At 45.2% G+C, this 26,542-nt stretch overlaps 1 protein-coding gene across 2 annotated transcripts in view; it reads right to left on the bottom strand.

The window, feature by feature from the left end:
* Positions 1-23,420, bottom strand: part of ITGA6 (integrin subunit alpha 6) — a 76,945-nt gene extending 53,525 nt beyond the window's left edge. For both annotated transcript variants that reach the window (XM_070581556.1, XM_070581555.1), the window contains exon 1: positions 23,008-23,420. In XM_070581556.1, coding sequence (XP_070437657.1) covers positions 23,008-23,189 — 182 coding nt within the window. In that variant the 5' untranslated portion in view covers positions 23,190-23,420. The remainder of the gene's footprint in view (positions 1-23,007) is intronic.
* Positions 23,421-26,542: the final 3,122 nt, after the last annotated feature.

The raw sequence follows: 26,542 nt of genomic DNA, 5'->3' as shown, positions 1-26,542 counted from the left end.
AGGAGGGTACCATGCAGAGAGAGCCCTTTCTAAGCTTTTCGCCTCCTGTTTAACTGAAAGTGTCCTGTTACTTGCATATTCTTCAAGTTTAGGAACTGTGTCCACTATGATCATTCCTATCTTGCCACCCCAAGAGCAGGTTTAAACTGTGGGCTCACTTCCCTTATTTAGAAGGAGAGGGACCAAAGAGTCTCTGTGACTTCCCATGTCTAGTTCCGTTCTGACCCTCTAATCCTGTACAATTAGGAACTGACCGGGCAGTTGGAGAAAGGGCAGCAAGGTCTGTGCAAGCAGTCAATACTTGCCAGATTCATCCTTCCGGCTGGCTGGCTGCTCCTCTTCCATCAGATCTGAGACTCTTTCCTAGTCTCTAGCTATACTCTCGCGTTGAAGCTGGAAACACCTTCCATTTACAGATGACTCTCCACACATCTCTTTTCAGCCCAGACCTCTTGCCCAAGCTCCACACCCAGATCCCCAATTGCCTACTAGACATCTTCCCTTAGCATCTCACATTTAATGTGTTCAAAACAGAACTCAGCTTTTCCCTGAGCCATGCTCCCCACAAGTCTTCCCTATCTCAATAAATGTATTCAGTAGTCCCCCCTTATCCTCAGGGGGTACATTCCAAGACCCCCAGTGGATGCCTGAAACCTTGGATAGTACAGAACCCCAGGTGTAGTGTTTATTTTCTTATACATACATATTTGAGGAGTGACAGTAAAATTAGCACGAATTTCTTTTTCCTTCTTCACAATTCCATGGATAGAAGATTCATTCTTACCGTAGATCTTAACAACCTCAGCATATGATTTTTTTTCTTTCAAGTCAACAGCTTTTACCCTTTCACTTAAAGGAAGCACTTTACGGCTTCTCTTTGGCTTATCTGAATTGCCAGCATCACTACTCTTGTGCTTTGGGGCCATTATTAAGTAAAATAAGGGTTACCTGAACACAAGCACTGTGATACTTCAACAGTCGATCTGATAACTGAGATGGCTACTAAGTGACTAATAGGTAGGTAGGGTATACCTCGTGGATATGCTGGACAAAAGGATGACTCACTTCCTGGGCAGGACAGAGCGGGATGACTCGAGATTTCATCACACCACTCAGAACAGCATGTAATTTAAAACTTATGAATTGTTTATTTCTAGGTTTTTCCATTTAATATTTTCAGACCACAGTTGACCATAGTAACTAAAATTACAGAAAGAGAAACCAAGGATAAGGGAGGACGATTGTACTATCTATCCAGGTGCTCAGGCCAGAAACCTAGGGGTCACCCTGGATTCCGCATCCAGTGCACATTCTCTTGGCTCTGCTTCCACAATTTACTCTGAATCTTACCACTTCTCAGTGGCTCCCTTGCTGTAAGGATGGTCTGCGCCACCATCAGGTCAAACCTGGACAACCATAGTACCATTCTAACTGGTCTATTGGCTTCCACTGTTGTCCCACCCCAGCCCATCCTCCACAGAGCAACTACTGTTCTTTCTACATCGTAAGTCACATCACACTACTCCTCTGCTTACAGCCCTCCAATGGACTCCAACGGCCACTAGAATGAAACTCAAATTCCCACCGTGCTCTACAAGGCCCCATGTGAACTGCCCTCTTATTTGCCGCTCCAGCCTCCTCCCCATCAGGTGTGCACTCCCGCCACACTGGCCTAGTTTCTGTCTTTTGAACACACCAACCTGGTTTCCATCTCAGGGTGTGCAGTTACTTTCTTCAGCTCAGAAGACTCTTGCCGAAGACACTTGTGGGTTGCAGACTTCACATCCCTCAGGGCTCAACTCAAACGCCCCCTCTTCAGAAAGGCCGTTCCCTGACCCTCCCAGCTAGAGCTCGCCCTAAGTCACTCCCTACATTCACCCTGTTCAATAATCTTCATGGCCCTTATCAGTACCTGAAATTATGATATTCGGTTGTTTGCGCCAACCGCTCACCTTTCCTCCTCTAGAACGCTCCTGGCTCCGCAGGTGCAGGGGCTCTGCTCTTGCTCCCAGAATACAACACCTAGAGCAGCACCTGGCCTAGCCTTGGTGTTCAATACATGGGCGGACTGTAACCCTGGGTAAACAGGACTCATGTATCTCAATATTTTTCTTCAAAGAGAGGCAAACCTGATTTGCAAGCAAACGACTCACATCTGTAGGGCACTCAATAATTACAAAGCCCTTCATATACACTTTTATTCAAATACGTCTCAGCAATTGAGAGAGGAAGAAACCAAGGCTCAGGCGTCACCTGACACAGGTAGGGCTTCAAGCCCAATGTCCCTCCCACGTGCAATGCTCTTCCTGCTACAACTTGGAGCCATCCCCCGCCATCCACCACAAGTTGCCCCAACTCCCTCACTTCCCCAGCACACAATGGCCTTGGTGTCTCTGATCACGTGTCTCCTGCTATCCTGCCCCGACCCCACGAAAGCTCTCCTCACCAACAACTTCCAACCTCCAGCTCGAGGCTTTACGCATGGATTTGCCTTCAAGAGCCTGCACTCAAGTTTCACCTTCTCCAAAATAAACTTCCCTGTATGAAGATTACTCCACTTGATAAGGTTGTAAACTCCTTGAAGCCAGGAATCTGGTCCCATATTTTAGGAACATCAAGGGTGTTTTGGCCAAGAAAAACCAAAACCCTATTTAATTATACTAACTGGCTGATCCGGTTGGGCAAGAATGAGCTAATATTCACAGTGGAACAAATCTGTTCACTTCCTAGTCTAGGTTTTCATGTTTATACAGAAAGGTGATTAAAAGGCTGAGGCTCCCTTGTCTCTATGAACTACAATCTCACTTTCAAAAGACTAGATTTCTAATAACTTTCCAAGAAATCACATAATAAGAAATACCTTACCCGTAAACTAAGGCAAACAAGCTATTATTGTTAGCAACACACTGGCAGTTACCATCTCCCATGCTCTTATAACATATTAGGCCCTCTGCTATAAGTTCATTAAGAAGTAGACACTGTTACCACCACCCATTTCAGAAACGTGGATGCAGGTTCAGAGAGGACAAGTAACTTGTCCACGGTCACACTGCCGGTAAGCAATGAAACAGGAGCTGTGCCCAGCACTCTCTGATGTTGCTTTAAATTACAACCCCACAATCTCCTTTTTGCTTGATTGGATGAAAACATCACTAAAGCACTTCGATCTACCCTCCTTTTTAAAAAACAGTATTTTACAAGCGTGTGGTTGGCTATAATTAAGGTCCATAAAGTGCTTTGAGATCCATGCTACAGGGGCCCAAGAATACCTGTTGCCTTTATCTGCATCACAAAACCAGTAATTTTGTCCTGGCCTTCCCAAATTTCACAAGAGACTTTTTGCCTGTCTCCTCTGAGAAACATGCTGGAACTAAATCCTGTTTCCAGTGACTATGAAACTCCTGTGACATCTGAGCCTGAGGGTTCAAATTCTTACCTGACTCAGTACCTTTTACTATAGGTGTGTCCCTGACCAAGAACAAGGCGCTCAGGCAATAAAGGAACACCCAAGGCAGAATGTTTTATTATCTACAACATTCAACTCCTCCTCCAGCTCAGAAACCTCTACCAGCTATGAGGGGAGAAGAAAGAAAAATGTGAAATCACGGCATCAATTTCAACTATTTAAATGGAATGCCAACCAGAGTGGTCAGATCAGCAAAATAGAGAAGGGGATGGGGAAGGAATTCTGGTTCTATCCCTGGCATCAATTTTTGGCGTGACCTTGGCTCAACACTTGCTTCTAATCTCCCAACAATAAGGATGTAAATAATCTCAAGGAAAGATTACCACTAGCACCCAACAAGGTAAAATGACCACAGATGCCGGCCTACATTTAAAATGGCCAAGAATCCCACTTCAATTCAATAAAAATTTATAAACTATAGGTATAAATATATAACCAGCTCATTTTGAAAATAAAATTACTAGCTGAAAAGGGCTTTTCAGCTGACCAAGCAACTCATACCAGTAAGAAGTCACACAGAGTTATAATAAAAATGGTTATCTACTGCAGTAAGAAAAGGAAAAATGAAAGTCTGCAAGCAACACTGTTCTTTCAGTTTTACAAAGCAGCTGCCAGACCTTGTCAAATGTGACATGTGACCACTTCCTGTGCTTCTGAATTATTAGGTACCTGACTTTCCAGTTGCCAAGTCACGTTTGTCCTTCTAGTGAATTGTCCTTTAAGACTAAGAACCTGTATGAACTGGACTGTGAGCCCACCTTCCCGTCACTGACCTTCACACAGTGCTTGGCACATGGTAGATGCTTAGTACCTTTCTGTTAAATGAATGAAGTTTATTGTATAAGTAATTCATCATCACATTCAATAATTTAGTTTATTTTTTACTGATTTTTTTTGAGGAAGATTAGCCTCGAGCTAACATCCACTGCCAATCCTTCTCTTTTTGCTGAGGAAGACTGGCCCTGAGCTAACGTCCATGCCCATCTTCCTCTACTTTATATGTGGGACGCCTGCCACAACATGGCTTGATAAGCGGTGCACAGGTCCACACCCGGATCTGAACTGGTGACCCCAAGGCAGCTGAAGAGGAGCACGAGAACTTAACTGCTGTGCAACGGGGCCATCCCTGTCACATTCAATAATTTTAAATTTGAGTACTTAATTGTTATCAAGTAGGTTTTTATATGCCAAGTGTACCAAGCATCAATGTTATCAGTGCTAAATGAAAAAAAAGACATTTCTTAAAAGCTATTATCAAATAGCTCATTTGTAAAGGAAAAAGTGACTTCAATTTCCATCATTTTTCAGGAAAATATTTTTAATAAAAATCAAGACGAGAAAAGGTGTATTTAAAAAGCACACACCTGGTAGGTCGCCATATCCATTTTACTTTTCCAACAGCTTAGGAAATCCAAATTTTTCGATGTTTTGGAAAGGAAATTAATATGACCACATAGTTTATTTTTTAAATGAGATAACTGAAAATACAGGCTTAGTAGCTGTGCCAGAGACTGCTGGCTGTTGCCCAGTATCGACTCTCTCCTTTTTCTATAGTAAAAGAATTTTCAGCTGGGCATAAGGTCACCCTGAATAAAGCCTGCCCATCCCAGCCTCCTTTCCAGCTGGACATGCCATACAGCTCAGTCCTGCCCAACGAGACTCATGACAAAGTATCACATTGCTGCTTCCAGGAATCTTCTTTAAAAGATGGTGCACATGTACCTTTGGCTCTGTTCTTCTTTGTTCCTTTGTTCATCCTGCCTAGAATGGAGATGCTGCCATCTTAGATCATGAGGTTGAGGCTACATATTGTGAAGCTACGAGGAGAATGAGTTCTGGGTCCCTGATACCTCACAACACCTACCCAGACTTTTCTGTAACAGGAAAACAAAAAACAACAATGCAAAAAGCAAACCAAAAGAGGTCTTTCAGGTTAAAGAAGAAAAAAGATTTAGAAATAGGATACTGTGAACAAAAAAAGAAATACAATTTAAAAAGTGTATGTTGGGGGCCGGCCCGGTGGCACAGCAGTTAAGTTCACACGTTCCACTTCTCGGCAGCCCAGGGTTCGCCGGTTTGGATCCTGGGTGTGGACATGGCACTGTTTGGCACGCCATGCTGTGGTAGGCATCCCACATATTAGGTAGAGGAAGATGGGCAGGAATGTTAGCTCAGGGTCAGTCTTCCTCAGCAAGTAAGAGGACGATCGGCAGCAGATGTTAGCTCAGGGCTAATCGTCCTCAAAAAAAAAAAAAAAAAAAGGTCTACGTAGGGGCCAGCCCAGTGGCGCAGCAGTTAAGTTCGCACGTTCTGCTTCTCAGTGGCCCAGGGTTTGCTGGTTCGGATCCTGGGTGTGGACATGGCACCACTTGTCAAGCCATGCTGTGGTAGGCGGCCCACATATAAAGTAGAGGAAGATGGGCATAGATGTTAGCTCAGGGCCAGTCTTCCTCAGCAAAAAGAGGAAGATTGGCAGTAGTTAGCTCAGGGCTAATCTTCCTCAAAAAAAAAAAAAGTGTATGTATATAAATATTTACAGAAATTATATTGCCAAACACATTGTTTGCTACTCTACTCCTACATTTAGAGATGATATTTAAAAATATTTAGCAACTAGGATGGCTTGGGAACCAATTAATCAACACAGATGGTGACACAGCACTGGAGCTACGTCCCAGAGGCCCCTGCTGTATTAGGACATTTCCCCTTTAGTTGCTGGATTATGGGGGGAAGGTACTGGGGGGGGGGGGTGGTGCTACAGGAAGAATGGCCAGTCGGGGCAGCGTTGATGGACACTCAGTGGGACAGAGGCAAAACTATTTACCAACCAGAAGTATTTCGACAGTTTAACAACTAGTATTCTCCACTGGTGTATACTGGCTGAACATCAGTCCTACTTGGGCCTGTCATTATCCAGATAATATGGTAAGTGCTTGTAGAAGCTACTACCTCCAGATAGCGCACGCCTTTTTATTTGCCCCATAACGGACTGGCAAGCTAAAACCATAATCAGTGAAGAAGTTACAAGCAGACCTGGTAGGTTCAAGTCCCGTTAGCTGGGTGTCATCTGTATGGGTTATCCATGAAATGCTCTATCTAAATTGTGTCATAGGGTGTTGCAAGGATCAAATGAAATAATGTCAACCTTGTAAAATCTAACACAGTGATGAAGCCCTATACATGTTCTTATCAGCATTCAGTTAATACACATTCTAACACGGCATTCTAACTTCTAGCAAGTACTTTTTTAGCAAGTATAGGTACAGGTGGGGCACAAATGCTGAAGCCATCAGCTGTTGGCAGCTTAGGCATAAGACTGTCAATTCTGGTTGCTGAAAAAATTCCAGCGAGCCCACTGCTAGAGTCGCCTGTGATAATATCAGACGGTAGGACGTTTGCAATAAGGTCATGAAGAGCAGCCAGCCACTGGTCCAGGATCAGCCATAATCATTAGAACAATGCCAGGCAAGCCACTGCATGAGGAACTGACCCTCTGCTTAAGGTGAAACAAGAGAGGTATAAAGTTCTTCACTGCAGCACTGCTTGTAGCACCAGAGGATTAGAAATTACCCAAATATCCAGACTGGCCAAATAAATCATGGTTCACCCTTACAACTGAACACTATACAGACAATGAAAATACTAAGTACACTATTTACATCCAGTAAGCTCTAAAACATGCCAAGAGAAAAAAGGCAAAGTGCAGAATACATATGGCATGCTACCATATGTGTAAAAAGTATAAATGAATATTTTGCTTACAAATGTATAAGGACCTGTGAAAGGATTTACAACAAACGGGTAAAACAATGGTTGCCCCAGGAAGAGGAGGGTGACCAGAGACCAGGGGTGTTCACCCACATCTTTTTGCAGTTTTTATGTTTGTACCATGTGACTGTATTATCTATTCAAAAACATATTAAAAATGTAATTTTTAAAATGTCAGTCAGTGGACACTGGGTCATTGGAAGTCTTGCAGGGAAAATGACAGAGATGGTTGCAGAGTTTAAAATCAGTGCCCAGAAGTCATGAAGAAAGCAAACCTCATAATTGGGTCAGACAAGCTCACACACGCTACCTTTGTGGAGGCAGTTGCAGGCACAGTCGAGTGAGGTGAGAATAAACGTAATGACATCAGAGAGAGGAACTCGCACTCGCACTGTAAAAGTTCATGGCACCGACAGCATTCAGGGGAACATCTCAGCTATAGAAAAACATCAACACAAAATCTTCGCCCCCTCCCACCCTCCTTTAGAAGGGAACAAGTCCATTCAGTTCAGGGGCATCCCGATATTCAGAGCTAAAGCACAGTAAGTGCCATTTATAAACAGCAGCTGCAGAGTTCGGACGCCTTAGTCTTGGATGCTGTGGACACTGCCCAACTGGCCCTGCAGCAGCCACTTGCTACGGGGTGGAGCCGAGTGAGTCACGGCCTCAGTCAGGCACCTTACCTTTCATCTAATCTAAGCATGAATGAGAGGGTGGAGGGAACCAGGACTCCTTGTTCAAAAACAACAGAGGGGGTGGGGATCCACTGGGGGAACACACAAGTGCTTCTGGATCTGTGGTCAAAGGCAAATCCAGGCTGCTTCTCCATCGAAAACTGCGTATCTCAGGAACTCAGGAAGGCAACTCTCTATGAGGAGAAAAGACTTTTAGGTAAGTTTGGTGGGACTTGAATGGATCTGCTTTAAGCTTCTGGTGACATTCTATAAAAACAGACATATTGGCTAGAAAGACCTCTGTTTGGGAGTGGGCACTGGAGGACAGGGGTTCAAGTGGAAGACTAAGCAGAAAGACCTCAGAGGGCATGAGGAGCAGGAGGCATGTGGGCACAGCCGTCAGTCTCTGGCTACATGACCTACAATAAATCCCAGACTTCTCTCTCTTGATTTATGAAATGTGGGAGATGGTCTACCTTTCTAGATCATTTTCCGAGTTCTTTCCTAACTTCTGCAGGTGGTAAATCATTTCAATGGTAAAGAAATTCACAAAAGCGCTATTGGGGAAGATTATCAGAATATGTGCACCAGCTTTGTGCAGATGAAAATATCTATGGCGGGAGCAGAAGGTTTAGATCTCTTTAAAAGCACATTTTTGTTTTATTTTTGAGGATTGACACACGTCAGGCTCCACATTAAAAGCTCTGGGCAGAGATAAATGAGACCCAAGCCCTAGCCTTTCGAGGGCCCACAATTCGGAAGCCTCAGTAAACTTCTATTCTGGTAGCTCCCAAATAGCTTATTAGAAATTTCATAATGAAAACATGAGTAAAAATAAAGAGAGCCTCTTAAACTAAACTCCCCAGTATCGGGGCAATAGAGAAATATGTCATTAGAAAATCAAAGAGATGAGGAATAGAAGAAGAAAAGAAAGCTGCTCCCAGGTAATAAATCAACATGGTGCTAAAGGAAGCTGGGGGGCGGTAGTGGAGGGTGGTATGAACAAGGAAAGTATTTGCTAGACAAGCTAAAGGTGGCCCTACTAACTGGGACAGCTGAGAGTCTAATCCGCCGTTCCCTGAACACACACACACTTCCTTCTGAACTTCGACCCACAAATGCGCCATCGTCATATCAAACCTCAGCTTCAACCTGAACTCTAGTGTGCCACTGAAATTGCTGTTTCATTTTAAAGCTACTAAGAGTTAGGTAGGAAGAGCAGCAAGACATAAGCAAGAGACAAATATGGTCAGGCTCTTTATCCGTTGCAATTTTCTCTAATTCAGTCAAAAACTTAAGACAAATTACTTCTGAAAGGATGTGCGTGAGGAACCCTGGAGTTCCACAGGTGGAGCCAGGTGCACAGCTGCTGAATTCAACCCAGAGCAGTCCTTCACGAAATTGTAAAACACATACTAAGCTACGAGACAGAAACGTTCACTTCTACCATAAATTTGTTAAACTTTTACTTCTGTTGCCACTAATCTACATTAGAATATCATACCAGATGATACGATTTAGCACAATTCCATACTTAGTTCTTTCGAGTTTAGTTTATCAATATTTTATGGCCTCAGGACATAGGCATCCTGATCTCTGGGCGCTCCAGAACAAGTTTAAGAACTAACAGGGTGTTCTCAACCAAGTGAATATATTCAACACTACAGAACTGCACACGTAAAAATGGTTAAGATAGGGGCCGGCCCTGTGGCCAAGTGGTTGAGTCTGCATTCCACTTCGGCAGCCCAGGGTCTTGCCGGTTTGCATCCTGGGCGTGGACATGGCACCGTTCACCAGGCCACGCTCAGGTGGTGTCCTACATGCCACAACTAGAAGGACCCACAACTAAAAATATACAACTATGTACCGGAGGGCTTTGGGGAGAAAAAGGAAAAATAAAATCTTAAAAAAAAAAAAAAAACGGTTACAATGGTAAATTTTATGTTATGTATAACTTACCACAATTTTTAAAAAGAAGTAATAGTACAGGGTGTAAAGGATCATTCTAAAGAAATGGTGATCCTATTTCCTATTCTCTAGAAGTCTTCAAGGTATTTGAGAAATTAAATCAACTCAAAGAATACAACAAAAAACTACTGGGTACCCACTTCTGTCTATTAGATTTTAACCAAAAATGGACAAGCCGTCAGCCTTGCTCTTAAGAAGCTCACAAACCAGCAGGGATCATTTCCATCAGGCAAACATTTGTAGAGTGTCTTCCAGATGCAGAGGATTTGGCCAGGCCAAGAGGGCAAACAGGTGTTATCTTATGTGCAAACGCCCATTCATCAGCAGAGGCTAACTCATGCTGACCTGAAGAATTCTGAGACTCAGTGAAAAAGGTACTATGATCATTTGGAGTGCCCCCAATTAGGAGGGAGGAAAGGGAAAAAGTGGCTATATACTTGCTATCACTATGCCAGGCCTTTGTGTGGGAAGACATTTAAAAACCCAAGATACCATTAATAAAGGGCAAGATTATGTGCTACAGGTTTAATTCCAAGAATGAGCTACTTCACCAAAGGTAGACGTGTATGGCACAGTATTAGGCGGATTTGGCATCAGGTGGCTGTATTTCAGGGCCCACACTGCCACTACCTAGCTGTCACTTGACTTTTGTGCGTTTCAGTCATCCTTCCACAGAGAAAAGCTGGGCTGTTCAGTGCTTCTCAACCATTTTCACAAAAGCACTCAATGACAGAGCCCAAAATGAGCACCAAAAGCTTTAAATGTCTTTAAAGCCTCATATTTTATATTAAAAATGTACACGCATTTCATTCTGCACTATAATGAGTTAACTTTAAAAATAAATAACTCACCATGCCACCTCTGCAAGATATTCTGTAATTAATTTGTGGCACATTCCAGGGCAACGGGTGCTAAGGTCCTGAAGATTCATACTTTCAGAGATATTCTGTTTCCTTTTGGTTTCAGATTTACCTCAAGATACCTCTTTTAGCCTATACCACTTATCTTGAAAGAAGAGATTGAAACTTGACAGTATTTTAGAACCCAAAGTGCTATCGAGCCTCGTTTTCCACATTTCCGACAATTCAACAAGCCATGTGTCATTTTCATTCAATATATGCGGTAAAACGCTGGATATGTTGACCAGGATTACAAAGACTATCGACCAGGCCAGCAGGAGCAGGAAGCAAGGCCTTGGCACCCCCACCCTCTGGCTCACTTCCACCGTGCACAGCACACGCCCACCTGTTGATGTCCTGGTATCTACCCTGGGGGACACAGGGACACTACGTCATCAAGACAGTACCAGATTCTGGAGCTGCAGATATTCCCACATGGGAAATACTCACTCAACACCTAAAATGAGCCTTGTAAGAATTTAATAAAAAGCTGTGGTTCTCTGTAGCTCAAATATAGCGTAAGGAAGTAGAGATTGTTAAACACTTTTGACGTGTTGCCATTCTAAGTCCCATATTTCCCCTTCTTTGCTTCTTCAAGGCAATATTATAGCTCCCACCTGCCTGTGAACTGCCCCCAACTCTGGCTGTAGCCCCACCCATGGGGCAACTTCACCTTTGGCCTGACCCTCAAAGGCTCTCTGCTGTCCGCCAGACTGTAAAGATAAGACAGCTACAAAAACTCTCCTGTGTGAGGGAATTATACTCATCTTTTACTTTAGGGTGCCTACAACAGTAAAGGCTGACGCTTATTGGATGTTCCAGACACCATGCTAGGGGCTTTTCACTCACCACATTTCCCCTTCACACCCCTAAGGGGCAGGTACAGTTAGCGCCTGCATTTTACTGATGAGGACGAGGAACTTGTCCTGGGTCAAATCAAAAGAATGTGAAGAAGCTGGAATTCAAACCTCACATTCCTTTGCTTCTAGAATGGAGTTCTTACACCTACAAGGCAAACTGCTATGCAGGTATTGTGTAACTTAGGGCTAACGATCTATTGTTAATCACTGAGAAATTAGAAGAAATCAGAAAAAACCTCCCAGTCTCCCACCAGGACAACTCCCCCCCTACCTGCACCTGTGCCCCTGTAGTCTGTGGGCTGATGCTCCGATAACTAGGCAAACTCCTCCACGGGTACATGCCTCTCAACTACCCCAAGACATCACACCAGCAATTCTCCCCTCCCCTACATTCACTTTTTCTTTTCTACTGAATCATCCTCATCAACAAACCAGCTCACTATAATTTCCTCCCATTTAAAAAAAAAAAAATCAAATTCCCTCTTGGCTCCATTTTCCCCTCCAGCTCTCGCTCCCCTCCTTCAGGACGACTCAGAGTTCCTCTTCTTTGTCTCCAGTCCCTCTTCTGTTCTCTTGCCAACCCGCTCCAAGCAGGCATTGCTCCCACCCCTTTCTCCATAGTGCTCGGACAAGGTCACCCACGGCCTCTATAAAGCTATTCCAGTGATCAATTCTCGGTGTCATTTGACACAACTGATCGACCACTCCCTCTCCCAAACTCCTTCATCCTCTGGCCCCATGACAGCACATCTCCTAGTTTTCCTACTTTATTAGCTCTTCCTCTCAGCCTCCCGAGTGGTCCGCTCACCTCCCTAACCTCTATATGGGCGTGCCCCACAGCTCTGCCCTTGCTCTCTGTCCTCACTCCCTCAGACATCCCATTCATCATTCAGTCTATCACTCTTCATGCAATCTAGAAGCCCAGGACTCCACATTTTGTATCTCCGATCCAAACCTTTCTACCTGAACTTTAGACTCGCATTCAACTGCATACTACAATTCCACTGGACGTCTAGAGATCTCAAACCCAAAATGTCTAAAATCAAACTCTTGCTCTTCCCTCAAAATCTGTTTCTCTTATAGTCCTCCCTAAACCATCACATGACAACTTCACACTTCCAGCTGCTCAGGCCAAAAACCTCAGAGACATTCTTTTCTTCTCTCTCACCTAATATCGAGTCCATAGGAAATCCTGTTGACTTTACTTTCAAAATATATCCAGAATCAAACCGCTTCTCACTATCTTCACTGCTATCACCCTTGGTCTAAACCACCATCATCTCTTATCTATTCTTACAGCATTCTCCTAATTAGCATCACTTCATCTATCCTTGCCCTCATACAGTCTATTCTCAACAATCTAGCAGCTAGAGAAATCTATTTAAATCTAAGTCAGAACACGTCATATTCTTCTCAGAACCCTCCAATGGCTTCCCATCTCATTCAAGAGTAAAATCCAAAGACTTTCAATGACCTATAAGGCTCCACACCATTTGCCTCCAAGGAGACTAGAGGCTTCCTTGCTGTTTCTGAACATGCTAGGCATGCTTCTGCCTCAGGGCCTTCAGCGCTTGCTGTTCCCACTGCCAGAGATACTCTTTCCTCCCAGTCTTGACATGGCTTGCAGCTTCTCCTCAGCAAAGTCTTCCCTGGCTGACCCACTGCCCACCATTCCCCACCCACTCCCATTCCCTGGTCCCTTTCTCCACTTTATTTCCCTCTGTATCACTTATTACCATCTAACATAATACCCCTATTTATTTTGTCTTCCCCATCAGAACCTAAGCAGGGATTTTATCTATTTTTTTTGCTGCTGGATCTCCAGCATTAGAACAGCACCTAATACATAGTAAATGCTCACTGAATATCTGTCGAACTAACAACTTCCATAGGAAAACCAAAAAAAAGCTGGTTATGGTTTCTCCAGCAGGTCCAGAGCATATTCCCCTCCAAGTTTAAGTAAGGATAAAAATCCCTATTTCTTTTAGATTGAAATATAAAATACATATTTATATATATACACACATATAGAAACAAATGAGCTTACAGAGGACCAATTTCTTATCCTATGATAGTGAAAAGCCTTGCCAGATGGCTTCTGGCTGGTGGTGTTGCTAAGCTGGGGGATCACTGTCTCTCAGCACTTAGCTCCTGGGATCAGCCTCTGAGTGAGGGTCCCCTCTCTCCATACTCCCACACCCTTTCTCAATCAACCTCTGTAGCAGCCTTGGGCCCTTTCTAAATGTAACACGAGGCTGAGAAAGTACTTTTCTTTCTAAACTGGCTGATGTGATATGGTACCTGAAACGGCTTTACCATTTTCTGGGCACTAAAACACTTCTCCAGCTGGCTCCCAAAGTCCTCGCTTGAGCTTCAGACCCTCTACTGCAGCAGGCCTCTCCTTCAGTCTGCCCTGGGTCCTCCATCCTTGAGCCTCTAGAAGGCCCAACAGAGGCTAGACCCATCTCTTTTCCCACTTGTAGGTCTATGTGAGAACTCTTCACCATCCAGATCTTAAAGCCAGCTCTCAACTTTTTCTGAGTATTGTCCTAAAGTTGACGCCTGGGCCTAGTCTCACTGGCAGCCATGAGGCCTCAGTGGCAAATGCCATTTTCCTATAATCACGTCTCTGCAGAGCCATCAGATCACAGCTGAGCCTCTTTCAGCTCTTCCTTGTTTGAAAACTCTTAGGTTTATTTGTGTCACAGCAAAGCTGGATTCTTTAAGCCCAATCAATAGGTTTTCAACACCTTACTTTTTACCCTCAGTATTTTAAACATCTTTTCCTACCAATCTGCAATCTCCCCAGAGCCTTGTAGAATTCTAAACATCTCCATTTCATTACTTTGAAATACCTTTGTTCTCAAGGGACAGACAGAACTACACAGACAGTAGGAGGGGAGTCAGGCCATCATCTGACAAGACCTATCGGTGGGAAAGGAACCCAGGAAGATTTCTTATCCTCCTCAGCGAGGAGCAAGGAGAATAGAGATTCAAACACCAGTGCTGCCAAACGGGCCATCCATACCAGGGAACAACCATTCCACACCTTTGGCTGTGATCCACTTTGATGAGGATCCCCTAGTTAACTTTACATCAGGACCACAGTAGACTGTAGCTACTTGATCAATGGCAGTAAATCCTGAAGAGAAGGACTCTGAGTCTACAAAGACAAGAGGTTATTTGGTCCAGGAGCCTTACAGTTCAGTGACACCCTACCGTCTAGGTCTGAAATGTTTACTATCATTTGTGTGACACACACACACACAATTAAAATAACCTCAGTATAAGTGAACATCCTTTTCAAAATGAAGAAACTGCAGTGACATTGATATCACCCAGCAAAGCAAGCACAGCCCTGGGGGAAATAGGCATTACCCTGTGCTTCATTTATTCTTCATATCACTAACCAATGTGCTCCTTCCAAATTATTCCGAAGTTTATTTTTATTTTCTATACTCCCAGGCTTAGAAAGCATACTTCTCTAAAAGGTTTTTTTTATACTATATGTGAAATGGCTTTTCCAAAAAAGTGACCTTTGGATTGTACGGCATGCAAAATATATCTAGCTGGTTGGCAAATAAACATGCGAGCAGATGTCTCTGTCATTTGTTTCTGCCTTCTGCACTTGCTTTAGTGGCACTTTCCCATTCCCCCTAATTCAGAATAGCCTTCTTTACCACTTAATTGGTTTTAGAGACTTAAATATTTTCTGAATCTTTTTGCCAATTTGGGATTAGATGAAGTGATAGTAGTATCCAAAACTGGAATGCAGCACGTGCATATGTGTGTGTGCATGCACATATGTGTGTGTGGTATGAGGAGAGTCTGCCGCTACACCGTGGCCTGTGAAAGGTGTCCGTTCTGCAAACACACCAACTGTGAAATAGGTAAACTGACCTGGAATTGTCTTGCCTTGTTTATCTCAACAGACCAGACAGCAGCAGATTAGATGGTGATCATTCTACCCTGTTATCAGGCTAACAGGGACGACACTGGTGAAGAGTCTATCTACCTTTCCCAGTTCAGGCCTAATTAACAATTAGCCTCTCAACTAGGTTCCAAGAGATCAGTGTTTGCAATTCTAAATGCTAGTTTAACAAACAAAAATCTGCTAAGACATGACTTCCACACTTCATCCATGCATCTTTCAACTTCAGGCAGCTTCATCATCGCCAATCAGATCCAGCTTTGCCCAAGCTCCTTCCTACCATACATTAACGCCAAACAAAGGACTAAGAAAAATAAATCCACATCACCCCTGCCCTGGGTGAAGTGCAAATTACCCAGCCTCCAGGGACAGAGGTGGAGGACACAAAGTCATAGAGGTCTGAGACGATCTGGAAATCAGACAGTTGGTATTCGTTATGAATAACTCCAACCTGTAACTGCACAATCCACCCTCCCTGGGCGTCCTACGCACCAAGTCACTGCCCGTCCAGAACCTTATGACCCGGGCACTGGTCTGCCCATTCATTTCTTCTGCATATTGAAACCCCGCTGATATTTACCTACTGCTTGGCAGCTACCAAAAGGCTACAAGGCATGGTTCTTCTGAGATATACTTTCCAAACATGGTAACCATAGAACGGAATAGAAGAGAGGATGTACACTTAAACATTATCAAAATCAAACCCAAGAAGAGAAAGCACTCGCACTGCACAGGCCAGTAAGCATGGCTGATGGGGATTTAGAACTAACTTGCCCAACATGCCACGGCCACTTCACCTCTGACAGTCTTGGTTTCCACATTTATTTAATAAACAAAGTGCCTACATTGGGCCAGGACTCATCTAAGGTATAATCATCCTCACTTTACAGTTGAGGAAAGAGAGGTCTAGAGAGGTTAGCTACTGTGATTTACAAAAGGTTTCTTTTGTTAATGAGGTGCCTTCTGGACCTCACCTAAGGATGGGGGCTGGTTGCCAGGAGAACCAACCACTTGATTAGAGGGTTGGAACTTTCACACCCTCCTGACCTCCAGGGAAGCAAGAGGGGCTGGAGGTTGAGTTCAATTGCCAATGGCCAAGGATTTCATCAATCATGCCTATATAATGAAGCCTCCATAAAAACCCAAAAGGATGGAGTTTGAAGAACTTCTGGGTTGGTGACCACGTAGAGATTTGGGGAGAGTGGCATGCTCAGAGAAGGCATGGAAGTTCTGAAGCCTTTCCCCATACCTTGCCCTATGTATCTCTTCCATCTGGCTGCTCCTGAGTTATATCTTTTTACAATAAACTGGTAATCTAATAAGTAAAATGTTTCTCTGAGTTCTGTGAGCCACTCTAGCAAATTAATCAAATGCAAGGAGGAGGTCATGGGAACCACCAATCTATAGCCAGTCCGTCAGAAGCACAAGTAACAAGCTGGACTTCCAATTGGCATCTGAAGTGGGGGGAGAAGCAATCTTCTAGGACTGAGCCCTTAAACTTTGGGATCTGATGCTATCTCCAGGTTGATAGTGTCAGAATTGAGTTAAATTGTAGGCCACCCAGCTGGTGTCCAAGAATTACTTAGTGATGTGTGGGGAAAACCCCCACACACGTTGGAATTGGGTGCAGAATTGTAGGTATCCTGCACAATGCCACAGCTAGTAAATAGCAGAGCAGGATTTGATCCCAGGTAGGTGGAAGCTAGGATCTAGGCTCTAGCTCTAGAGTCTGCTCTTATCCACTGCATTACCCTGGCTTCTGGGGAAAAGAGAAAAGCTCGTCTAGCTCAAACCTAGAAAACTTTAAGAACAGATTCTTGGATCACATCTACGGAAACTGATGCAATAGATCTGGGCTGGGCCTCAAACTATACTTTTTATAAGGAGATTCCCCAAGTTAATCTGATGACCAGCCGGGTTTAAGAACCCCTAAGGTTCTTTGCAGATATAAAGTCATTTGATTCGAAAGTTGCACTCAAACACGGAAGGGTAAAATAAGCAGTGGGGTCTGGCCCTGCCACTGGTGCCCATTACCGCAGGGCTCAGTCTTGCCCACCCTCCCAAGAGGCCGTCAGAACTCTGGTTCTGACATGCAGTCCACCCACATCACCATTCTACAGCTTCCATTCCGTTCCACCAAAGTTACATACACCCAAGATTTCCTTGCTATCCTTGAATATCTAAAGCTTAAGGCATCAATTCATAAGTGCCCTCCCACAGTTACTCCCATTTCACACTTACACCCTTATCAAGTTGCTTTCTGGATCTTATTCTACGGCCATCCTTCTCTTTCGAGTCTTATATAACAACCAACAAATCTCGAGTACCCACTGCAGTGCAGGTCAGCCTGTACATCTGCGGTTAAGTTCTAAAGTCTGCCTTGAAGGCAAAAGTCAAGCGTAATTAAAAATCATTCATGAGGGGCTGGCCCCGTGGCCGAGTGGTTAAGTTCACGCGCTCCACTGCAGGCGGCCCAGTGTTTCGTTGGTTCGAATCCTGGGCACGGACATGGCACTGCTCATCAGACCACGCTGAGGCAGCGTCCCACATGCCACAACTAGAAGGACCCACAACGAAGAATATACAATTATGTACGGGGTGCTTTGGGGAGAAAAAGGAAAAACTAAAATCTTTAAAAAAAAAAAAAAAATCATTCATGAAAATCCCTTAACTGGGACCTGAGCCCTTGAAAATGCAAAAACCAAGAATTAACGTCTTGAGTATCTCATTGCATTACAGCTATAGTTTCCTTTCCCTGGGGGCAGCAGAGACCAAGGGCTACTTTAAGCAGGCAAGGGCAAAGGGTTAAATAAAGGGATTTCTCCATCTCTCTACCCCAAGCTGCAAGAGTTGATTTTACAAGTTAAATGGAGTGTATGATGTGACTCCATTGTATCTGCAAGGCATACGGTAGGTGGTATCAGACAAAGAAATGAACAAGAGACCCCTGCCCTCACATAACCTAGAATCCAGTTGGGAGAGATTGGATCATCCTCTGAAAACGGTAGACAACAGTTAAACACAAAACCAACAGAATTGTCAGACACATGATACTAAGTGCTACAGACATTCCAAGGAAGAAGAAACTGCTATACTTTAGGTTGGGCTCAAAAGGCTTTCACAGAGAAATCTAAACTGGTTCTTGAGATATGATGTTCTTTCTTAAGATGGACTGACTCGGAACCAATCAGTGTTCCAAGTAAAACTGACCCTGTCATCTAAGCATATGATAGTATTTTCTAATCTGTCTCCAGTGTCCCTCTTGAAAGTGCCAATTAATTCACTGGCCAACTCTGTCCACTGTGATACATTGAGCCAAGGTCCTAGGGGAACCAAGTGCCATAGTTCCAGTACTATTTGATTACTAAAGCTTAACTTAAACCTTAATATTATTGTTATGCTAAAATAGAGTATTATACAACTAAGAACAGAGAGTAACTGCTTCTTTATAGTAGTGGAGAATCTTATTATATGAGCATTTAACCTGACTTTCCTGACAAATTATTCATATTATGTGAACATGTACTCTGACCTTTTTTTCCAACCCTAAGTCATTACTTAGATGGTCTCACAGCAGCCTGTGTTAAAATTAAACTTGTCTATTTCTGCTTTCTTGCAGAGTCCTAAGATCACCTCTAAGTCTCCCTGCCCATTTTGGCTCGTTCTCTACTCTCAGGACTCAAGGCAACAGAGCACAGTCCTGGATGATGGCCCTGGGCCACATGGCACTCTGAATGAATGCAAGGAAGCAAGTGCTTAGGTACACATCCTGGACACAGCTCGGATCCCCAGCTGGCTCCAGTCACCCCTCACTAGGCTTCTTCAGAAGGGGAGGGAGTGACAGGCAAAGAAAGAAGGACTTAGAAGCTGATCCAAGGCCAGCTGGAATAAGAGGCAACAGGAAGAGAATCCAGGCACAGATATTTATATAGATAGCCCTGACCCATATGGGAAGCAGTTTAAAAAATCAACATAACATAGTACATTTCCAAAACGCAGATGCTGGCCAACTTCTTGAGGTCTGAAGGACATTTCTGACTTTTCCTTTTAGAGGTGGCACGAGCATGAGTCAGAAATAGCAAGTTCAAACCCAGATTCTGTTAAGATTCTGCTTAAGCAGTTGTGAGACTAGACATTTCCTAACCTTCAGGTTCAATTTCTTCATCTATAAAAGGAACCAGTCAGATTAGATGATCTCTAGTTCACTAAAGATGATTTTAAAAGCGGGAGCATCACAAGTCTGAGAAAAATCAAGAACAAACATCATAGAGTCAGAACAGAAGTGACAGTGGGCCCAGAGAGCCTTTGGATGATAGTGGTGATCAGAAGCTTCCCAAAAAGAACATAATGGGGATCGACAGAAATCCAGAATTGCTCCAGAAATCCAAAGTTCTATAAGGGAGTATCACTTATAGATCTCTTCCTTCTAGGTTCTGCCCTGCAGTCACACATAGATCCACGTCTTCCCAGAGGAGCTAGGAGTGATGATTCAGAGGATGGACATACCCACACGTCATCCCATACTTTCTACCTAGGCGGGGAGTGACTCAACTGTAACTACCTAAGAGAAATGAAAGATCCCAAAGAACTCTGACCTCAGTAACTCAGCCAACTATCTAATAATCTTTTGGAGTCTGAAATTTCTTTAATATACAGACTAAAAACCTGAGTGAAGTTTTACAGTCTCTGGTTCAATTATATAGTCCCCAAGTTTTACACCCAAGTAGAACACCCAACTTGTTTTAAGGCTCTCAGATACATTATTCTGTTATAAAATCTTAACTAGAGTTTAAGATGTTATTAAATATCTAAATAGCATTATAGAAAAACTAACCCACAAAAATCTATGGTGGTTTCTATAATAGTGCATTCATCTGGTATTTCCATACATCTTTGATGTTTTACTTCTCCTTCCTCAATAAGGTCCCTTGTTCAGTAAATTTACTTCTGTTGTAAGTCTAATTAAGAACGATTAAAGTTAAATTGCTTTGAACATGGGTTTCATAAATGTGACTAAGAGTTTAAAATATCAATTACCCAAACTACAATAACCTTTGGCTTTACTGTTTGCTCTTTGGCAGTGAGAATCACAGAACATTTAACACCTACTGGGGAGCTGGCCCATAGCTGGAATTCGATTTCTGCTTCGAAATTTACCAATATTGACATTACCATTTAGTCAGCAAGTACCCAGGTCAGGCAGAAATTAAGCACTTTGCATGTTATCTCTTTTTCTTCACAACAACCCTATTCAGCAGTCATATCTCCATTTTACAGATAAAGAAACTAAGGCTCAAAGTAAATTAACAGCTGCTAAATAGCTGAGAAGGAATCTGAGCTCACGTCTCTCATTCGTTCCTACAACACTCCCATGGAGCCTGTCCATAGAGGGCAGAGTCTAGGAAGCTGGACCAGAAGTTGTGGGGTCTCAGTCTCACCGGTTGTTATTTATACACACATCCTTTACAGACAAAGGTGACAACTGATGTGTGTGCTGGTTCTCCTGGGAGGACCAGCGCTGCTCCTGAAACCAGAATACTTTACATAACCACAGCCCCCTAGAGTGCAGTTACTGGCACACTCTGAGCTAGCTCAAGGGAAAGATACAGTCCCCTTAAGGTGGGCCTCTCTCCAACCACGAATCTGATCAGCCACTCTTCTCCGTCAGCTCCCAAGAAGAGCATTTCTAGAAGGCACCAGACCCCAATCACAGGCTTACGCTAGCCTCAGGGGCCTTGTAGCAGCTCTAACAACAGAGAAGCCCACCAGCAGTAACAAGTTTTAGCAAGCACGCTGCTTACTTTCAACAAGATTCCTGGGGAAATTCACATTTTGCAAATCACCATCCCAAGGATATTTTCTTGCCCCAGTACTTCTCTTTCACAACGTCTGCTTGACAAGCACTTCAAGGAAGCCACCGGCTTCAGGAGGCGTCTGGAGCAGGAGAGGGAATGCCAAGAAGAATGTATTCCCTCTGCTGGCCCACAGTCATTTCTGCACTAACTAGTTCAAATTCTCCATATGCATGGGTGCACATCTACAGACTCAAGTATTCAGAGACACTAAATGTCATCCATTAACTGAGTTAACAGAAACCACCTTTCATTTCAGATTTACGGCTTAACAATTATTTCTACTAAGAGAAAGCAGAGTACAATCTAAGCAGCTGGCCAGGCCTGCAGACCACCCGCCAATGGTCTCCCTACCCTGGACTAATTTCTTTGCTTCACTAGCAGGTGTAATAAAAAAAAAACCTGATTCTAAGATTCAGGGGCCCACAACAGTCACCAATTCCAAAGTTCTTAATTGCTGAAATCAAGAGGCTTCCTCCAGCTCTAAAATCCCATTCACCTCTCATAAACACAAAGTCCTCTCCTTACTGTGGCCGCACTTTGCTTTCTCCGGTCCGCTGGTCCTGGAAGGACACCGGTTCAACTAAAGGCCGGCAGGAGGGGGCACCTTTTGTGAGTTTATTTTTCGGTAGCACAGATCAAGAATGCAGCCCCACAGCGATTAAGGCGACTAAGCTCCCAAATACCCTCTCCAGCCTAAATAGTTTGATCATGTGGGAACCAAACACTGTCTAAGAAAGAAAAGGACAGGCTAGGAGAGGCGGTCTCCACTTTCTCCTGGGAGGAGCCCCGCTATGCTATGGTGGGGGGCTGGCTGTCACTTTCAAACCTTGTTTGCAAAGCCCCAGCCCAAATCGGACATTTTACTTTATTCCCTCGGCTGGGCCTGCCCAGTGCAGGGGCCCAGAGGGTCTCCGATGCCGCCGGGCACTTTGGGGCCCGGGCACACTACTCAGAGGGTCTTGTTTTCTCAGCTGATCTAGTTCTGCGAACAGGTGTTTGGTCACTTCCATCTTTTTAAAAAAAAAGGGAGGGGGGAGTGTAAAAGTATCTCCTACAGGAGCGCCCGCTGTGCGGGAAAAGCCCCGCAGGACACGAGGAAAAGTGGCTTTCCAACGTGCGCGGGGCGCGCGAGTCTGCTGGGGGCCAGGGTGTTCCGTGAGTTTGCGAAAGGCCGGGTTTTCCTGAACAACGCTCTCAGCAAGCCCACCGCAGCGATCCGGCGACCCTGCGCCCCACGTCGCCCCCGCCCCAAACACACAAGCGAAGCTCAGCAAAGCGTGCCACCTGCCGGGTTCGCAGCAAACGTGCCCGGAGGGAAGGACCGCCGGAAAGCACTTTGTTTCAAAAAAAAGTAAACTCTCCCGGGCCGGAGGGCAGCCCCGCCTGGCACGGCGCTGCGGGCCCCAGGGTCGGCCCTCGGGCTCTCCTCCCTCCCGGGCCGCATGGGGGAGGCGCCGCGCCAGGCGGGGCCGGGGACCCCGCTCCTCCCTGGGGCCGGCCGACCGGCGGGAACGCGGCGCGCCCTCGCCCCTGCTCGCGCGCGGGCCGGCGCCCCGGGGTCGGGGGTGGGGAGTCGGGGAACTCACAGCCGCTTGTCCTCGGGCTGCAGCTGCCAGTGCATGGCCAACGAGAAGCCGAAGAGGCTCCCGGGGTCCCCCACTTTCCGGATCACATTCTCCTCGCGGGTGTCCAAGTTGAAGGCGGTGCCGGGCCGAGCCAGGAGCCCCGCCGACAGGTAGAGCAGCCACAAGGGCCCCGCGGCCGCCATAGGCGGGCGCACCGGGAGGGGAGCGGAGCTGCGCCGCCGCCCTGCGCTCCGGGCCGGCTAGAGGCTGCCGCGCTGCTGCCGCCGCGGCCACCTTCGTCTCCACTCGCCCGGCGCCCGGCCCCACCGCCGGGACGAGTCGCGCTTTGCGCCCGGCCGCTCCCCCTCGCGGGCAACTCCCGAGCGCTGAATGAGCCCGTTGTTCTCTGGAGACTCGCAGGCGTTTTATCAAGTGACGAGGACGCCGGCCCCGCCCCTCGCCTCCCCACCCTCTGGCCCCTCCTCGCGCGCCCGCCGCCGGCACCTTCCCGGCCGCCCGGCTGCGGGGCGGCCCGCGCTGCCCTCCCCGGCCGGCCCGCCGCCCTCACCTGGCCCGGAAGCGGCGGCGTGGAAGGGCGGGCGGTGCGCTCCCGGCCGAGCAGCCCCGTCCCGGGGACACCCTGGAAAGAAGCGCTTGAACTGTGGTTGCCATTCGGCTCAGAGCCAGAAAGGGGTTTACTACCTGTTAGTAAAGAGAGGTGCTGGTGATGCGCCGGCCCTGAGCGCCCCGAGCCGCGCGTTCTCGCCGCCCAGACCCACGTGCGGAGGCAGCCTTCATTCATTCATTCCACAAGTGTTTACTGAGCGCCGAACGCGTGCCAAATATTTGAGGAATGGAGCTCCATAGATTGTTCTCGGCCCTCAAAGAGCTACCTGTCAAAAGTGATAATAGCACAGACTTTGACAGTGCTGTAGAATTTACAGCTCCCAGCTATTATCTCATTTAATCCTCCTAACAATCCTATGAGGCGGGTGTCTCCTTTTTGCCGAAAAGAAAACTGAAGCTCAGCCCTGTCCCGGGGCTCCCAGGGCTCTGCGCCCAGTTGACCAGGAGAGCTTGTGGGACAAGTCACACCGGTGTCAGCAATTAAAACTTGGTTTCCAGCTGTTCTGAGGCTGAGAAGAAGCCCCTTAACAGTAAAGGATGGTTTGTTTAAAGTGGCATCCATGGGCTCAGGAGCCCTTCTTTGCTGTCCCCAAATTTCCAGGAGTGGTTAGAAGGAGAACTTCCAGCCAAGAGGCAGTGTGGGTGGCCTGAAAGGCTGCTGCCTCCAGGACATGGGGTGGGCCTTCCAGTGAAGTGTTGACCCCTGGGGCAACTTTATCCTGCAGGGATTCTTAACCTGCATGGGAGAGAGAATTCGGGGTTACTGTGAGTTTGCATGACAAAAAATTTGTATTTTCACTAACCTCTAACTGACATTTAGGGTTTCCTTCCCTTATGAATGTAGGCAACACACCACAGTTGTTGTGGCAGTAGGATACGTATGACTTCATCTCCAGTAGAACCCATAGGTTTTTTACATCACGTCGCAGTTGTTGAAAATATCTTAAATTATGGTAGTTATTCAATAGACCCTTAGATCTTGTTATGTAATAGCAATTAAAAAGTCAATATATTACTGTAGCACAGTTTTTTTTTAACATTGTACTAATCATATTTCACTATAATTGGTTTCTTTTGCAATCCCATATATTTTATTTTATGCATTTAAAAACTGGTTCTGAAAAGGGGTCCGTGGTCTTCAGCAGCCTGTCAAAGGAGCCCCATGGCACAAAAAAGGTTAAGAAGTGCTGGCCTGAAAGCTCCTGGAATGCCTTGGGGAGCCTGCCTTGGAATCTGACATCCTGCATTGAAAATAGAAGCACAGTGCAGTCCCAGGAAAGAGCTGGAGCTGTGTGTGTGCGCACAGTGGTGGGGGTAGTGTGCCCCTTCACCTCAAGGGTTATTTGTACCAAGGAAGCAGTCGGTGCCACACAGAAAAGCTGCCTGAACATCATCAAGGGTCCAGAGGTGGTAACAGCTTGCCAGAGTGAGTCCCTCAGCATAGTGGGGGTATGTCCCACTTCTCTGCTAATCAGTAACTACAGTCAAATACAGTCAAAAGTGGGATGCAGTGGGTTCATTCATTATAGTCTTGGAAATCACGCCGTTTCAACAAATGTGTGATAAACTTGATAAGGCTGAGAAAATGCTGGAGCCTATATTAAGCTAAGAAACATCTGCAATATGATTTTTCGTGCAAGTTAGCCTTTCTTCTTCATGTTAAACACATACTCTTCCAGAGTGACAGGTCCAAGCTATTTTATTTAGCGCACAGGGAACCTCACTGCAGGCTGGTCCTCAGCAGGAGCCACTGATGTGGTTGTAATTGTTGCTGAAATACTTCTGAACTGGTTGATAAAAGCTCTGCCCCAAGCTCCCCAAGTTCAACTGCCCCTCCCTGGCCACTTTCCTAAGACCCACCAACCTCCCCACAGTCCAGCAACTAAAGGTTTAAGCCCTTAAACCCTGGCACTGCAAGGGTGTCTTCTGGTTGGGTGTGGCCATGTCGTACCAGATGTTAACTCTACTGAATATCACCCCATGCTTCAAGAGTAATTCTGTGCAATTATTTGACCAAAGGTAGGGTATAGAACAAATAATTTTAAACTATTGGTCACCTGTGGAGAAGTCTGAGGAACTCATGTCATGCCTGATACCTATATTTTCCACTTTCTGGGACCTACTTGAATCATTTTGCTGTCAGGTTCTCTGTTATATTGACTTCATCATCACCAGCAGCAGAAAATATCGTATGTGCTGCTTTAAAGCAACACAGAAAGTAGCTATTGAAAACATCTCCATATTGTTCTGTGTTTGCATTATACTCGCAGTTTTACGTGTTCCTGGGAGCCTTTTAAAATGAAAGGCCATATATCAGAGAAGTTAGCCCAAGTCCCTTGCTTCAAATCCTGCCTCTGCTCCATGCTGGTCAGGTGGCCTTAAGTCACTCAATCTCTCTACACCTCAGTTTCCCCAGCTATGGAGTGGGGGTAATGATAGCATGTCCCCCACAAAGCTGCCTCGCCTTAAGGATTAATAAAGCCAGTGTGATCTGAAGCACTTAGAATGTGCTAACACCTGAATTTCCCTCCGTGTACAGGCTTTCAAAATTTGCCTGTTACGCCCTAGGCATTGACCCACGATATGCCTATGGTTTTGTGAGCTAGATGTATATAGTAAACTGTTTCAAATAGGGATTCTGCAATTCAACAGCAGATTTTTTAGTTTTAGAAAAAGAAATAGGGTTTTCCTGTATTGCTTTTTTGTCTCTCTATAAATGTCCAGGGATTTTCCTTCTACACAGAACCTTAATGCTTTTTGTGTTGACATTTTATTTGCTCTAAGTCACAACACATTTTATAGGGGCAAACCCTGCTTTGTTGGGATCAGGAGAGTCCAAAGTGCCAGCTATACCTTATTTTAACACCCAGATCTATTTTATTTATGTTTCCAGTTTTATTGAGATATAATTGACATATAACATTGTATA

This window comes from Equus przewalskii, chromosome 17 (assembly GCF_037783145.1).
Source record: "Equus przewalskii isolate Varuska chromosome 17, EquPr2, whole genome shotgun sequence".
Lineage (NCBI taxonomy): Eukaryota > Metazoa > Chordata > Mammalia > Perissodactyla > Equidae > Equus > Equus przewalskii.
Note: the sequence above shows the minus strand (reverse complement) of the source record. Positions and strands in the feature narration are given on the sequence as shown.